At 41.1% G+C, this 16,292-nt stretch overlaps 1 protein-coding gene across 4 annotated transcripts in view; it reads right to left on the bottom strand.

Moving 5' to 3' along the window:
- Nucleotides 1-202: 202 nt before the first annotated feature.
- Nucleotides 203-16,292, bottom strand: part of top3b (DNA topoisomerase III beta) — a 34,098-nt gene continuing 18,008 nt past the window's right edge. For 3 of the 4 annotated variants that reach the window (XM_085474717.1, XM_085474716.1, XM_085474719.1), the window contains exons 12-18: nt 12,832-13,005; nt 11,679-11,807; nt 11,299-11,448; nt 10,789-10,889; nt 7,337-7,538; nt 4,703-4,890; nt 203-4,295 (exon numbers count right to left, since the gene is read on the bottom strand). In XM_085474717.1, the coding sequence (XP_085330843.1) occupies nt 4,014-4,295; nt 4,703-4,890; nt 7,337-7,538; nt 10,789-10,889; nt 11,299-11,448; nt 11,679-11,807; nt 12,832-13,005 (1,226 nt within the window). In that variant the 3' untranslated portion in view covers nt 203-4,013. The remainder of the gene's footprint in view (nt 4,296-4,702; nt 4,891-7,336; nt 7,539-10,788; nt 10,890-11,298; nt 11,449-11,678; nt 11,808-12,831; nt 13,006-16,292) is intronic. The other variant, XM_085474720.1, reaches the window with a different exon arrangement.

Genomic DNA, 16,292 nt, shown 5'->3' with positions numbered 1-16,292 from the left:
ACATTTGGCATTTATAAAAAACAGGCTGTGCTTACCTTTTTATTTTTGGACCGGTCCTCTGTTCACCTCGCCTCACGATCTCACCAAAGGTCAAATCTGCACCTCCTCAGCACACCAAAGATCCGGGTCACACGGCACCAAGTTGTTGAAATCTCCCAATTCTTTGAATCTTTGGGCTGAAGGAAGGACAATACTCGGTGTATCAATGCTCAATCAACAATCATTTATTTCCATACAATTCAACAGTCAGAGCATTACAACGTCCGGACGGGAGAGATGCTACCAGAGGGTCAGGCACATGTCTCTAAATGGTGACGGGTTGCTCAGCTTTTTATAGTCTCTAGTGGCCCCCAGCTAGTCGTAAAAGCCAAAACATCACATTTTTTCTCTGTTACAGCGCCTAAGTTATGACCTCGGCAGTTGTTTCTCTGCTTTCTGTAAGGTGGGGGTGTGGAATGTGGTCTATCTATCTCCCCTGTCTTTAGACACAGAGTCTCCTGCTTACAACCTTCTCTTCATGATTCAACAATTAAGCATGTCAAGAAAACAGTGTAACACATTCCCAGCAGATCAAGGATACAGAGTGATGCACATTTATCTAATGAACTAATATGTGAATATGTTCTGTTAACTCAAAAGTATAATGAGAACTAAACTACATACAGCTCACACACTCTATATTAAAGGGTATAATGTGATCTACAGCAGTATTCTAATTCAACTACTTTGATTACATATATAAGGTAACATATAATAACAGAATAATCTAATACTCTGTAGAAACTATCTACACCCTCACTTATCTTAACTGCACTACTGTATAGCTCTGTGTAAATAATCATTCTGTACATTCGATAATCTTTAATCCTACAACTGTTTACAACTTGCATAGTTCCCATTTCTGTATAGCTGTATATCCCAGATTCTGTAAAGTTATTTATTTCATATTCTGTATAGTTTTTCATATTTATATCCTGTTCATATCCTGTACATAGCTTGTACTCACTACAGCCTGTACATACTTATAGTTATAGAATATTCACAACATACTTCATACCGTGTACATTATAACATACCATAATAGACCCATTTCTGTAATATACTCACATATCTATATTATTGCTAATATATATTGTAATATATCTATATCACTAAAGCACTTCTGGATGGATGCAAACTGCATTTCGTTGCCCTGTACCTGTGCAATGACAATAAAGTTGAATTCTATTCTATTGAATTCTATTCTATTGAGAGTGCTGTAACTAAGATTAAGAATATAATTAATTCATTGTTATTATCTTTGTGGAGAGCAAGCTACCTGAACTACTCCCACAAAAATAGATTGTCTTTTTAAATAGGATTTACACTGCATATTACTCTGGATAAGGTCGCTCTCCTGAAAAAGCCTTAAATCTGAAGTACTTGACATCCTGGAAATAACTCTCTAATGCACATCTTAAAGCAGATGATGTGTAAGCTGCAGAGGAAACGACATCTTGCTGATTTAGAAGATTTCCATTTAGCCTCAAAAAAATAGTTTGTAGCATTAACAAAAAATCCATCACTTGACCCAGGTGTCCTACGTACAGTTATGTACAACATAACAGTGTATTAAAAACAGAGGAAAAGGTCCATGTTGTGCTATGCAAATTCACTCTCAAATGAAATCATGAACAATTATTTTTCTTTATTTTTACTAAAAATGAAGAAAAAGAATATTAGGTTGTTCAAAAAAAAAAGTGTGTATTTTCATTTACAAACTGGAATATTTACAGTCAACTAGCATTTGACACCTTCAAACAGAAGTTGCAGCCCAGGCTAACTGGACCACATTCCACAGATTTTCTGTATTCTTGGGTTTTGCGTCAAAAACAGAATTTTTGAGGTCACACCACAAATTTTCAATCAGATTGAGGTCCAGGGATTGGGCTGGGCTCTTTTTGGTCTGCAACCAGGATGTTACCTGCTTGCTGGTGTGTTTGGGGTCATTGTTCTGCTGAAACACCCATTTTAGGGGCATTTCTTTCTCTGCGTAAGGCAAAAAACAAAACAAACCAACAAATTATATTTAGTTTGAAAAATATGTTAAAAGTTTCGATCAAGTACCTAAAAATACTCTTCCAGTATTTTTAGGTACTGAAACTGGTCCATGGTGCCTGTTATGTGATAAATGGACCCAACTCCAAAGTATGCGAAACATCCCCAAACCATTATGCTTGCACCTCCTTGTTTTACGGTCTTCACTGTGTACTGTGGCTTGTATTCAGTGTTTGGGGGTCGTCTCACAAACTGTCTGCAATCTTCAGACCCAATAAGAACAATCTTGCTTTCATCAGTCCATAGAATATTGTGCCACTTCTCTTTGGGCCAGTCAATGTGTTCTTTGGCAAACTGTAACCTTTTCAATACTTTTTACGAGGTTTCTTGGAAATAATTTGGCTTCACATAGGCATCCTCTCCTCTGATTGTTAAAGTACTCACAGGTAAATGGAGATCTATATATCTTCCTTGATCTCTCTGGAGCTGATCACTGGATGCTTCTTTGCCATTCTTGTTATTCTATCATCTAGGCAGATGGTAGTATTCCTTTTTCTTTCCCATTTCAAAACATTTGAAATCTTTTTAGCTGAGCAGCCAATTATTTCCCCCTCTCCAATCAACTTTTGATTAAAGTTCTTTCTCCCCCAGTGCAATGTCTGGAACAACTCATTTTACTCACTGAGCAAGGGCTAAAACCAGCAGGTATAACAGCTGCTGCCTTCCTTCCTTAAATAAGGGCCTTAATTGACACCCATTTCTTCACAGATTGAATGACCTGAAATCCACACTGCTATTAATTTGAACACACCCCTTTCACTGAATCAGTCAATTACCCCCAATTAGCAGAATGCGTCTCATGTGTGTTAAGTCTGTTGGTTGGCTACACCTAGTCATGAATTTGTTCCCATGTTGTATCATCATTTTGCCAAAAGCAGTACTTAAACACATTAGTAATGTAAGACTGCTATAATTTTATTCTGTAATTATACCTTCCTTTTATGTGAAAAATTCTTCAAAGAGGAAAATCTGCAGTGAAATAGTTTAAATGAAGATCAAGTAATTAAACTACATGTAAAATAACAAACTTTTTCACAATTGTTTTGGAGAATGCTGATTAAATAATGACAAAATGTTAGCCTGTTTACAATGCCAGTAGCAGTTTATAAAAAGTTAAAATTAATATTGAGATGAATTTAGTTAATCTCATTGGTGCAGCCTGGTTCTGCTGGAGGTTTCTTCCTTTTAAAAGGGAGTTTTTCTTCTTTCGCCAAAAGCATTTCCTCATAGGGGTGGTGTTTTCTCTGTACAATACTCTGTAGTATTGTAGGGCCTTTTCCCAACAATATAAAGTGCCTTTAGGTGATTGTTGTTGTGGTGGCTTTAAGTGTGAATAATAGATAAAAAGTGCATAGAATAAAGTCATGTGTCTTTTAGGTGCTTAGTAACAATGACAAATGGTTCTAGTTCTTATATAGTGTTTTTTTTAACTTTACCTGACCACTCAAAGCACTTAACAAAATGGGAAAAAATGATTTAAAAAAACCCCCAAAACATTTGTTGTGTATTTATGGGGCGATCGTGGGCTCAAGACTTGGTAGTTCATGTTGTAATCGGAAGGTTGCCGGTTCGAGCCCTGGCTCCGACAGTCTCGGTCGTTGTGTCCTTGGGCAAGACACTTCACCCGTTGCCTACTGGTGGTGGTGGTCAGAGGGCCAGGTGGCGCTATTATCCGGCAGCCTCGCCTCTGTCAGTGCGCCCCAGGGCAGCTGTGGCTACAATGTAGCTTGCCATCACCAGTGTGTGAATGTGTGTGTGAATGGGTGGATGACTGAAAGTAGTGTAAAGTGCTTTGGGTTCAACAGAGACTAAGTAAAGCGCTACACAAATACAGGCCATTTACCATATTTAGATTCATTATCAGAAGAAAACCAGTTCATGTAATGACATGCAAAAGGACAATATACACACAGAAACTATACAAAATAAGCAGCTAGGGCAGCCATTTTATCTTTAGGTTTTTTAGCATTGCCACGACGTCCACGTCCACGTCCACGTCCTCCTCTTCTCCCACCCCCACCACGGTACATGGAATGCCGCATGGTGGCATGCTTGAGCTCCACCAAATCCTGAAACACTGGATCACAAAAAACACAGCCAGTGTGTTGGGTCTCACTGGCAGGAAGAGGAGTGCGAGTCTTGTTAAAGTCCACTGCAACTAGAGAGGCATCACAGACATCACAGCTCTCCTGAGCAACCTGAGAAAAAAGCATTAACAAAAATAAATAAATCAAGGAACTGGGGTACTGTTTCATACTTTCTTCGGTTTCAGTAATGCTATAGATCAAAGATGCTTGTATGGAAAAAACTGAAACAGTTTGACCTCTCTGTGAGGAGGTTACATGCTCTCTGTACTTACAATGGGCTTTCTCCCACAGACAAACAACATGGGTATTACGAAATGACGATTCTACCTTGGCATTAGGTGAGGATGCAACGGCAATAAAGAGTGTAAGTGCATAGAATGAAGTGCTGTATGAATATGTGAGAAAGGTTGAACGTTACTGTAGTATAGAGTGTGGTCAGTTTGAAAACATCTATACATGCCAGTCCATAATAGACAATAATAAAGTAAGACAATAGGTAGGTAAGACAATTTTCTTACCTGCACTTTGTGTGCATGTTCAAAGAAGTGCACCACCACATTGCATTTATTACAGGCCATCCTCCACTTTGGACCAGATGTGGGGTCCAACACTAAAACTCCACTATCACACTCCACACATTGTCCAATGCCCAACGAGTTGAGAGAGTGCTGACATGATGGATGGGTACATTCATTGCATCCCATACCTGAGAAAAGCAGACAGCGCCACAGTGTCAGAGGGGCCCATGAGACCAGAAAGCACAAAGAAACAGGGTCGCTTTTCCTAAGACAGTAGTGGGTGTATTGTATGTATTGTGTTGTGTGTATTGAGCTCCTTCAATTATTCATTCATTACACAGTCAACTTCAGTTCCAATGAAGGGATAACCAGCATGTAAATATCTTGTAGTTTCCTCACTTTCTCTCAGTCTCCCTTTGATTCTGTGGTTTCATTGGAGCATGCTAGAAGAGTTGACACACTGTCCTCAAACATGCCTAAAACATTGATTAACTATTTAACACAGCAATCTTACAGAGGCAGCTGTTGTTAAGACAGTGTTGGTACAATCTTAGAAATATCATATGTCTGAGATTTTAGGGCCAAGTACAATAACCTCAGTTTTATGTGACTTTAGAAGAAGAAAATTAGAGATCATACAGGTCTTTATGTCTTTAAGACAATCCTACAGTCTAATTGGTGAGTGTTATCTGGCTTCATGGATAGATAATATAAGTGTAATGTGCTTGAGTTCAGCTGAACCACCCCCAGACCCACCTCAAGAAGAGGACCAGGGCACAGTATGCTTAAATAGAACTAGGCAGTAATCCTACTACTATAGTACAGATCACCTAGTTTAAGTACTCTGGAATAGAGCAGGGCGATATGACCAAAAATATTTATCACAATATACATTTGAAAATTTGCGATAACGATATAATTGACACTAGACAAAATACTTTACAACTCCACAACTTTATTAGTGCAAAAAAACCCAAACAAACCATCAATGTATTTTCACTTAAACAAGCAGATGCTTTTTATGTGCATTAAAGTTAAAGGCATTTTCAGTGGAAATTGGCCGACAAATCCTCAGCATAACCATATATAATATCCACAAAACTTAAAAAGAGGTTATACACACACAATCCGGTAGTATTATGTTGAAGCACAGTACGTATCACTCCGTGAGGCTCCTGACCACAGTAGCCGTAATACTCCTACAATCCATCAAGCGGTGCGGCTTCGTAGCTTAGCAAAGTCGTGCTAAAACATTTGACAGATTTTCGAGCGCCGTGTACCACATACAATCGTTTCGAGGTCAGTAAACACAACCAGAATTCATACATAAGGCACACGGGATTATAAGGGGCACTATTGATTTTCAGAAAAATCAAAGGATTGATTTTAAGTGTGCCGTATTTTCTAAAAAAAAAACAAACCCACGGGAATAACAACGGCCTGCTAGCATGCTCTACCAAAACTAGTGCTTTGTCGTGTATCTGACAAAAGCTTAACCATTTCCACACCACTGGAGTTGCAGCATTTTTACAAACCAATTCTGGCTCATCCGTTTCATTCAACGATCCACTTTCGCCCTTCTCATTCTCTGTCACCGCCATGCTTTTCCCGCCATGTGCGTATGAAAACAAAGGTACTGCGCATGCACGTTTTACCCATATTCTATCGCGATATTTCATTTCCTTATCGTTGCCCAACAGTATACAGGTATTACCGTGAACAGTATGATATGGCCCAGCCCTACTCTGGACCTCCATCTTCAAAAAGGTATTTCTGCGAAATGAAACACTCTTACAAACTACTTTCCGCTGCTCACAAGGGGCTGCCACAGCAGGTGGCTCTGCATGTTTTATTTGCCACATTTTTAACATGGATGCCCTTCCTAACACCCCCAGGATCGAACCGATAAGCTCTTGCATTTTTAGGTGAATGTGTAAATACCGTGAACAAAGGTTTAAAAAATACTATTAAAAAACTTTCAGAGCTCAGTTGATTTCAGCGCAAATGCAAGTGGAAGTATAATTGATAAGCAGAATCAATGGGCAAGCAGACTGAAATAATGGGAACCAGTTCTCTACAACATCTGGTTCTTAGTTCCCTAACCTTCACTGTGGCTCCCTGATGCCCCGTCTTTCTCGGCTTTTTTGACCATACCTGATTGACCATGCTAACCTTTTAGTGTTAAAAGAAAGAAGCAACTCTGTATTTTTGAATTGTTTAAAGTTGAGCATTGTCCATCTTGATTAAATGATTTTCAGGTTGAATGTAGCTCAGGTCAGGTCTTCCACTGATCGGAAGGATGGTGGTTTGATCCCTGGCTCCCCCAGTCTGCCTGCCAAATATCCTTGGACAAGATACTAACCCCAAGTTGCTCTCCGATGCTGCATGAATGTTACCTAGGAAGCACTTAATGTATAGAAGTATAGAAGTGCTTGTGTGAATAGGTGTATGTGGCATGTTGTATAAAGCTCTATGAGTGCTCCAGGAGAGTAGAAAAGCGTTATATAAAAGAATCAGTCCAGTACCAGAAAATTATATTACGGATTAGTTTGATTCTTAGAGGGTTTCAAGGCTCATGCTAGTTAACTATAGTTGGTGGGCAGTGGTTAACATAACATTTCCATTCTGCCTTACCTTTCTTCATGTCCCTGAATGGCGGGTTGCTGAAGCAGTAGGGGCACAGGGGGTAGCTCTTTCCCCGCGCCCCTGAAGTCCAAAGCACAAGCTCAAAGTCATCCAGTGGACACCGGAGCTCCTTGTAAAGCTTGATGGCTCCATTCTGGGGAAGACTATAGGTCTCGTCACAGTGAGAGCAGTGGAGTCTGCTGGGCTTGGCCTGCATGCACATGTTTGCTTCATTTCATTTAAGAATCACTCACTGCCACTCATGGGCAGTTACACATTTTACCATAAAGTGGCTAAAGGCCACTTCAGATCAATATCATCACCAAGTCTGAAAACACACATCTACAGTGGGGCAAAAAAGTATTTAGTCAGCCACCGATTGTGCAAGTTCCCCCACCTAAAATGATGACAGAGGTCAGTAATTTGCACCAGAGGTACACTTCAACTGTGAGACAGAATGTGAAAAAAAAATCCATGAATCCACATGGTAGGATTTGTAAAGAATTTATTCGTAAATCAGGGTGGAAAATAAGTATTTGGTCAATAACAAAAATACAACTCAATACTTCGTAACATAACCTTTGTTGGCAATAACAGAGGTCAAACGTTTACTATAGGTCTTTACCAGGTTTGCACACACAGTAGCTGGTATTTTGGCCCATTCCTCCATGCAGATCTTCTCGAGAGCAGTGATGTTTTGGGGCTGTCGCCGAGCAACACGGACTTTCAACTCCCGCCACAGATTTTCTATGGGGTTGAGGTCTGGAGACTGGCTAGGCCACTCCAGGACTTTCAAATGCTTCTTACGGAGCCACTCCTTTGTTGCCCGGGCGGTGTGTTTTGGATCATTGTCATGTTGGAAGACCCAGCCTCGTTTCATCTTCAAAGTTCTCACTGATGGAAGGAGGTTTTGGCTCAAAATCTCACGATACATGGCCCCATTCATTCTGTCCTTAACACGGATCAGTCGTCCTGTCCCCTTGGCAGAAAAACAGCCCCATAGCATGATGTTTCCACCCCCATGCTTCACAGTAGGTATGGTGTTCTTGGGATGCAACTCACTATTCTTCTTCCTCCAAACACGACGAGTTGAGTTTATACCAAAAAGTTCTACTTTGGTTTCATCTGACCACATGACATTCTCCCAATCCTCTGCTGTATCATCCATGTGCTCTCTGGCAAACTTCAGACGGGCCTGGACATGCACTGGCTTCAGCAGCGGAACACTTCTGGCACTGCGGGATTTGATTCCCTGCCGTTGTAGTGTGTTACTGATGGTGACCTTTGTTACTTTGGTCCCAGCTCTCTGCAGGTCATTCACCAGGTCCCCCCGTGTGGTTCTGGGATCTTTGCTCACCGTTCTCATGATCATTTTGACCCCACGGGATGAGATCTTGCGTGGAGCCCCAGATCGAGGGAGATTATCAGTGGTCTTGTATGTCTTCCATTTTCTGATGATTGCTCCCACAGTTGATTTTTCCACACCAAGCTGCTTGCCTATTGTAGATTCACTCTTCCCAGTCTGGTGCAGGTCTACAATACTTTTCCTGGTGTCCTTCGAAAGCTCTTTGGTCTTGGCCATGGCGGAGTTTGGAGTCTGACTGTTTGAGGCTGTGGACAGGTGTCTTTTATACAGATGATGAGTTCAAACAGGTGCCATTCATACAGGTAACGAGTGGGGGACAGAAAAGCTTCTTACAGAAGACGTTACAGGTCTGTGAGAGCCAGAGATTTTCCTTGTTTGAGGTGACCAAATACTTATTTTCCACCCTAATTTACGAATAAATTCTTTACAAATCCTACCATGTGAATTCATGGATTTTTTTTTCACATTCTGTCTCTCACAGTTGAAGTGTACCTCTGGTGCAAATTACTGACCTCTGTCATCATTTTAGGTGGGGGAACTTGCACAATCGGTGGCTGACTAAATACTTTTTTGCCCCACTGTATGTCTTCGCCGCTTCAAGCTATATTATATATATATAAAAAAAAAATAAAAACACCCAGCACGCCCCTGCGGGCGGTTTATCCTTCAAGCTCGGGTCCTCTACCAGAGGCCTGGGAGCTTGAGGGTCCTGCGCAGTATCTTAGCTGTTCCCAGGACTGCGCTCTTCTGGACAGAGATCTCCGATGTTATTCCCGGGATCTGCTGGAGCCACTCGCCTAGCTTGGGAGTCACCGCACCTAGTGCTCCTATTCATGTAGCCCCTTCCGCCGGGGTTACTTGCGTAGTAGCATTCCAACAACGCCCTGTTTTCGTCTCTTGCCCACCGATGCCTTCTTGTTCCAGTAGCCCACTTTTCGTCAGGGTGCCCTGGTTCCTCAACACCTGACGCGGACCTTGTTGATCCGGGCGACGTCCGAGCCGGCATGCCTTCATATTTATCTGTCTCGCTCATGTCTGCGGTAGGCTTGCTTAGCATAGGGGGTCTAGCCTTAGGACCCTTACTGGATACAGACGCCCCAGGCAGGAATCGAACTTGCGATCCTCATTCATATGAATATATATATATATATATATATATATATATATATATATATATATATATATATATATATATATATATATATATATATATATATATGAGTCCTCTTCAGTCTTGTGTGGAACATACAGATCAAGTATTGAATGACTCTAGTGTGTAAGAAATAACACCATCAACACAAAGCAGCAGCCTCTGTGCAGTGCACAATGATAACATTGATCATACGTTTCAGTATAAAAGCTGCTTAACTGTTGTGCACCATGTTTACTGCCCTATGAAAAATAGAATTATACCAATGTGTCCTGATGTGTGTTTTTTCCCCCAACAGTAAAAGTAAAAGACACACTAAAGGCATTTTCTAAACTCCAAAGAAGACAAAAATACAAAAACCAAATTTTGTTCACTTGCTCGTTCCTGGAGAAAAAAAGCTAATGAAGACCACTGTGTTGGTACATTGCTCATATATCTCATATAGTGATAATTAGCAGAACTGCAGCTTCATGATTCATTCATGAACTTAAAAGTCCTTCCATCATCGGACAGAGATGGTAATAAAGGAAGCACATGAGCTTAATTCTCAAGGCCACAGTGAGTGGTCCACACAGGATAAATAAATGGTCATTTATTACTTTAAATGACAAAAGCACAGAGGGTAAACTCACGTGTCTAAATCCCAGCCATGTGGCTGTGATTTAGAATTGCAATGGTTAATTTCTTAGATGATTCAAAAATGCCACAATATATCAAAAAAGGCAGAATTTCCAAAGTCCTTGTCCTTAAACCCAGACAATAATATTTTAGGCTGTGAATCATGTTGAAAGAATTTGAACTGCAGAGAAATTTTTGCATTTTACATCTACAGATCTTGAGCACTATAGTGTTAGGATTTTCTTTTACAATCATGCTCCAACAGTCTTGATAATTCAATCTGTCTTCAAATGCTTCAGACGGGGTTTAGTGGCTTTGACTGCTCACCTGGATATACTTCATGAAGCGGTGGCATTTGCCACAGCGGGACAGCGGCTTACCAGTAGCAGCAATGGGAGAAAAGGAGACCTCCATCAACTCATCCATGTCTGGAAAAAATAACACACAAAGTCTGAGCTTCAGCTGCATACAAGAAACTGGAACCTGCAGTGTGCTTTAATAATATGTCTCCTCTGCATTCACAGGTCACATGTTTCTTGTTGATGTAAAACTGTAATTACAGCACTGTTACCCAGTCCCTGCCATGTTCGACCCATTTAGCAGAAACCAGCCTGTTTAAAGCTCTGAGATCTTTTCCATCTGACTTAAAACAGTTTTAATGGCACAGTTTTCTTACTCAAAGATTCAATGTGAGGTCACTAGCCACTTCACCATTTCCTCAGATTAGCAAACAACCTGTTCTGAGCCACAGCTACCAATAATAATCCCAATAATAATAATCAATAATCCCTTTAAGGAACTTGTGACACTGCGTTCCTGTGGTTTCACTGGACTTACTGGTAATGGAGTCAACAAAGTAGTGAAACTTCCTCTTGAAGATATCCAGGGCGTGCTGTAGGACCTGATGGTAGTTGGCCTTACCCTGCGCAATAAGGTTAAGCTGCTTTTCTACAGCACTGCGTATAGTGGGAAGCACCAGTTCTGCATCTGAGAAAAACACAATTAAATTTGCATTAATAATAATCTTGTATTTTATTAGCTCTATAAACCACTGTCTGGTCCTATATCCTGCAGGTATTTGGTTATATTCAAGTACCTGCATTAGTTGCCATAGCATCCAAAGATAAATCAGTTATGTTCCAGAAACCCTCCACTACTGACCAAGCACAAATTCATTACAAGAGTAAGAGAATACAAAGGTAACTTAAGCAAATGACCTATCTTGTAGTAGCCATGTACCAGGACTATGCCTAAGTTGGTTGGTTTCAGCTTGCGTCCACTCTCAACTGTCACATAGTTCCTCTGGCAGATGTTATTGATGTGGACTGGGATACTAGCATCAGTTCCTGGGGGGAGGACAAAGACCAACATCTATAAGACTGTTTTCAGAATTTACAGCCAAAGAACTGCTGTCATGCATTAAGTCCTCAAAGGTTGTCCTCAAAGATATAATAAACATGTGTAATGAGCAGAAAGATTAATGAATCATCCATGCAATAGAGATGACAGACTGGGTGACTGGCATCTGCAATCCGTTTCTGCCTTGCTTCCCAAATACCACACAATTAAAATATGACCAGACATGAAGTGATAACCCACAGCAGGTCCATTTCCTGGACACAGACCAGCTTTCCATCTAAGCGAACAGCTGAGTTTAAATTAAGCAATGTGCACAGGCAGCTTGTTGCTTCCATCCATCCATCCATCCATCCATCCATCTTCATCCGCTTTGTCCGGGGCCGGGTCGCGGGGGCAGCAGCCTAAGCAAAGAGGCCCAGACCTCCCTCTCCCCGGCCACCTCCTCCAGCTTGTCCGGGGGAATACCAAAGCGTTCCCAGGCCAGCCGAGAGATATAATCTCTCCAGCGTGTCCTGGGTCTGCCCCGGGGCCTCCTCCCGGTGGGACATGCCTGGAACACCTCACCCAGGAGGCGCCCAGGGGGCATCCTTGTCAGATGCCCGAACCACCTCAGCTGGCTCCTTTCGATGTGGAGCAGCAGCTGCTCTACTCTGAGCCCCTCCCGGATGGCCGAACTTCTCACCCTATCTCTAAGGGAGAGGCCAGCCACCCTTCGGAGGAAGCTCATTTCTGCCGCTTGTATCCGCAATCTCGTTCTTTCGGTCACTACCCACAGCTTGTGGCCATAGGTGAGGGTAGGGACGTAGATCGACCGGTAAATTGAGAGCTTCGCTTTTATACTCAGCTCCCTCTTCACCACGACGGACCGGTGCAGCGTCCGCATTACTGCAGCTGCAGCCCCAATCCGTCTGTCGATCTCCGGCTCCCTTCTCCCATCACTCGCGAACAAGACCCCGAGATACTTGAACTCCAGCTTGTTGCTTAAATTATTTAAAAAGTATTTAAGTATACCAATGCCATGTTTCTCCATGAGGGTGATGAGTTCAGCCTCAGTCAGGTAGTCTGGTGGGCTGGTTTGCTTTTCTATCAGCTTGATCTCATCTACTGAGAAAGTGTCTCCACGCTCACATACTGGTATGGACTCTTCCAGAGGGATGCCCTGCCATGGCATTACAGTCGTGTAACCTGAAAACAAAATGCACATTTAGCAAGGATTAGCTTGCTGCAGGCGTGGTAATTCTTTAATGTTCACAAATCTCTTCACTACGGGTGGGTGATATAAACGATATACGATAGAAACGATATAAATTTGGCCAACGATATCGGTACCGCGATAGCGCATGATGATGATGTCATCAAGCTGCTACAGCTGCGATGCTTCCGACCAAAACAGTAGTTGTAGCAACCACTATCATCTACAAATTATGCCGGGGGACAGTCATAGCAAAGAGATGAAGCACTTTTTGAAATATGGGGAAAGCTAAAAACTGTGCTTCCTCCACTTCCGTAACATTGATTCATTAATGTTGAATTCTCTCGCAGCTGTTTTATTCCCATATTGTTGCAGTATATTAATAACTAACCTTGTATTGTGGATAAATAATCTCAGTTCTTCTCCTGACTGAAGTTTGCCCCATGTATAGCATCCTGCTATGCGATTGCATTTGTCCCTGACCACCAGAATCCGTCACGTTAACATTTATTGAGTAGGAAAAAAAGTTAATAAATGTTAACGTGGGAAAAAAAGTTGGCGTTCATCCTCCAGCTTCACTGTGCTAATATTATGCTAATATAGCTGTGTCACTAGCAATCACGTAGCACAACATTATATACCAGGCAGTCCAACTTCAGTAACCCTGCAAACGCCCTTGCTGTTTAGTTTTCTGTCTTCATTTATGTCGGAAGTGGTAGCAGAGCTGTACGTTTTAACTAGTTTCAAAAGTCTCTCAGTCAGAACATGGTATGTTATGTTTAGCTGTAAACTAGCGAGCTAACTTCCTGTTAACTTCTAACTCCGTTAAATTTAATAAATTCTGTTTTCATGGATGCATGGATGTTAAACTTAATTGTTACACCTGGTAAAGCAGCAACGCTGATGATTTTATTAAAGATTAAAGAATTTAGACCGTGTTTAACTCTCAGTGTTCGTTTGACTTAGGGACCTGAAGAGACGGAGTTTTGGACCCAGATTACTCCGCGAAGCTCCTCACTACGGCAGCCGTAATGCTCTGACAATCCATCAAGCAATGCGGCTTACCAAAGTTGTACTAAAACATTTTTTAACAGATTTCTGCACGCCAAAATCGATTCGAGGTCAGTAAGCACAACCAGAATTCATACATAAGGCACACTCTCAATTTTTGAGAAAATTAAAGGATTTTAAGTGTGCCTTACAGTGTTGGTCAAGTTACTTGAAAAAAGTAATCAGTAACTAATTACTGATTACTTCCCCAAAAAGTAATCCCGTTACTTTACTGATTACTTATTTTCAAAAGTAATTAATTACTTAGTCACTTTTTAAAAACCCGATTTACAACCTGAATAGGTGATAAAGCGATAGATCTTTCAGCCCAATTCTACTTTTTCTGCATAATCCATCATACAAAATGTAATCAAATGGAAAAGTCTCTTTTTTTTAAACTTGTTTTTATCAGTTTTAATCTTTTAACTTTATGCATCAAGCGAAAAATTTAATTATATGCACCATTCTCTGACTTGAAGAAATTAGTTTAACATTTAAACCTATTTTCTGCACATTCCAGCACATAAAATAAAATTTTTTTGTCAAAGGAGCTTGCAAAGAAAAGCGTCTGGACTTCTTTAAGTTGCTTGAAGATGTTTCACCTCTCATCCGAGAAGCTTCTTCAGTTCTAAGGTCAAATGGTGGAGAGTCCCAGATATAAACCTAGTGGGAGTAACCCCCCCCCACAGAGGGAGAAAAGGACCCCCTGATGATCCTCTAATCGCCTGAGCCAAGGTGTGAAACTGGGCGTGGGTCCCAATTAGAGATGGACCGATCCGATATTACGTATCGGTATCGGTCCGATACTGACCTAAATTACTGGATTGGATATCGGAGAAAAATAAAAAATGTAATCCGATCCATTAAATATCACGAAAGCACCTCACAAAACTTGCAACACGCTGTAACTCACCTCAGAACGTTAGCACGTCGGAGCAGTATGCATCACGTGATAGAGCGGCTGTGGCATGCGGGACCTGTCGGTGGTCTGGATAGCATTTGGAGCTTCGCTAGCAACCCGGCATTTCATCTCCGACAAAGTTATCCCCGAGAGAAGTAAAGCAAGTGTGTAAGTCCATCTCTGAATGTCTGTAAAGCATTCCTGCGTTAAGCTTAACGAGCGACTGCCTCTCGCTCTCCGGCTGCTACTTCAATCATGAAACTGCTTAATGATCAGCTGATCGGCTTTTCTGTCGCGACTCTTGTTTGTCTCTTGTTTGCTTTTGGCCCACTTTGCACCAGACAGAGGAAACCAGCGACTAAACAACAGCAGCACGTTTAAGCTTGATCAGCTGTTGTTAGAATTTATTTATTATTACTTTCTACTCCAGGATCTTTTTCTACAGCTGACGCTGGTAACTGTGCAGGGGCGGATCTAGCAAAGTTTAGCCAGGGGGGCCGATAGGGCATTAACAGGGAAAAGGGGGCACAAAGACATACTTTTCTTTCTTATTCTCATTTAAAATGTCGAGCTTTTAATTATTTAATATTTATCTGAATCTTACACCCAAAGTTTTAATCTGATGTAAAATGTATAGAAGTCCATTCTTGTATATAGTAACTGTTAAGTCTAATATACCCTAGTAAGCTATAGTACTTTTTCCTTTGGGAAGGTACCATCTGTGCAGTCTGCAATTTTGTTGAAGAAAGATGTTGAATCTATTTAATATTTCTTGAAAAAGAATTGATTTCTGTGTATTTTTTTTCACACTGCATCAAATTAAGGTTGATTACGTCGATTAAGCATCATGAGGTGGAGCGTGAGGGGTGGTTCCCTATTTTTTATTTATTTATTTTTGTTGTTGCTGGGAGTTGGAACCCTATTAGTTAGGTTGCTTAATATTTATGCTAAGTACTCTTTAAAATACCAGAATAGGGAGGATGGTGTAGGTTTAAGTTTATTAGATTGATCAGTATTGCTGAACTATGAATTTTTTTTTTTTGCATACAGGTATAACAGAATAGCTTTGGTGTAGTTGTTGTTTTAAACTTGAGTATGAACTTATACAAAATGCAGCAAGATATTTAAAAAACAGTTTTGTTGATTAAAAAAACACTATATCGGATTCATATCGGTATCGGCAGATATCCAAATTTATGATATCGGTATCGGACATAAAAAAGTGGTATTGTGCCATCTCTAGTCCCAATCAGCCAGAGTTTCGGGTGAGCTCATTGTGAAACCTGGCCCCATCTTATCATGCGAATTCCTGAGGTCAGCTGGCCCAGG

Source organism: Copadichromis virginalis, linkage group LG12, assembly GCF_057382275.1.
Source record: "Copadichromis virginalis isolate Kocher_CV1m ecotype Utaka linkage group LG12, C_Virginalis_male_GT1.1, whole genome shotgun sequence".
Classification (NCBI taxonomy): Eukaryota; Metazoa; Chordata; class Actinopteri; order Cichliformes; family Cichlidae; genus Copadichromis; species Copadichromis virginalis.
The sequence above is the reverse complement of the archived record's forward strand: the minus strand, read 5'-3'. Positions and strand labels throughout refer to the sequence as shown.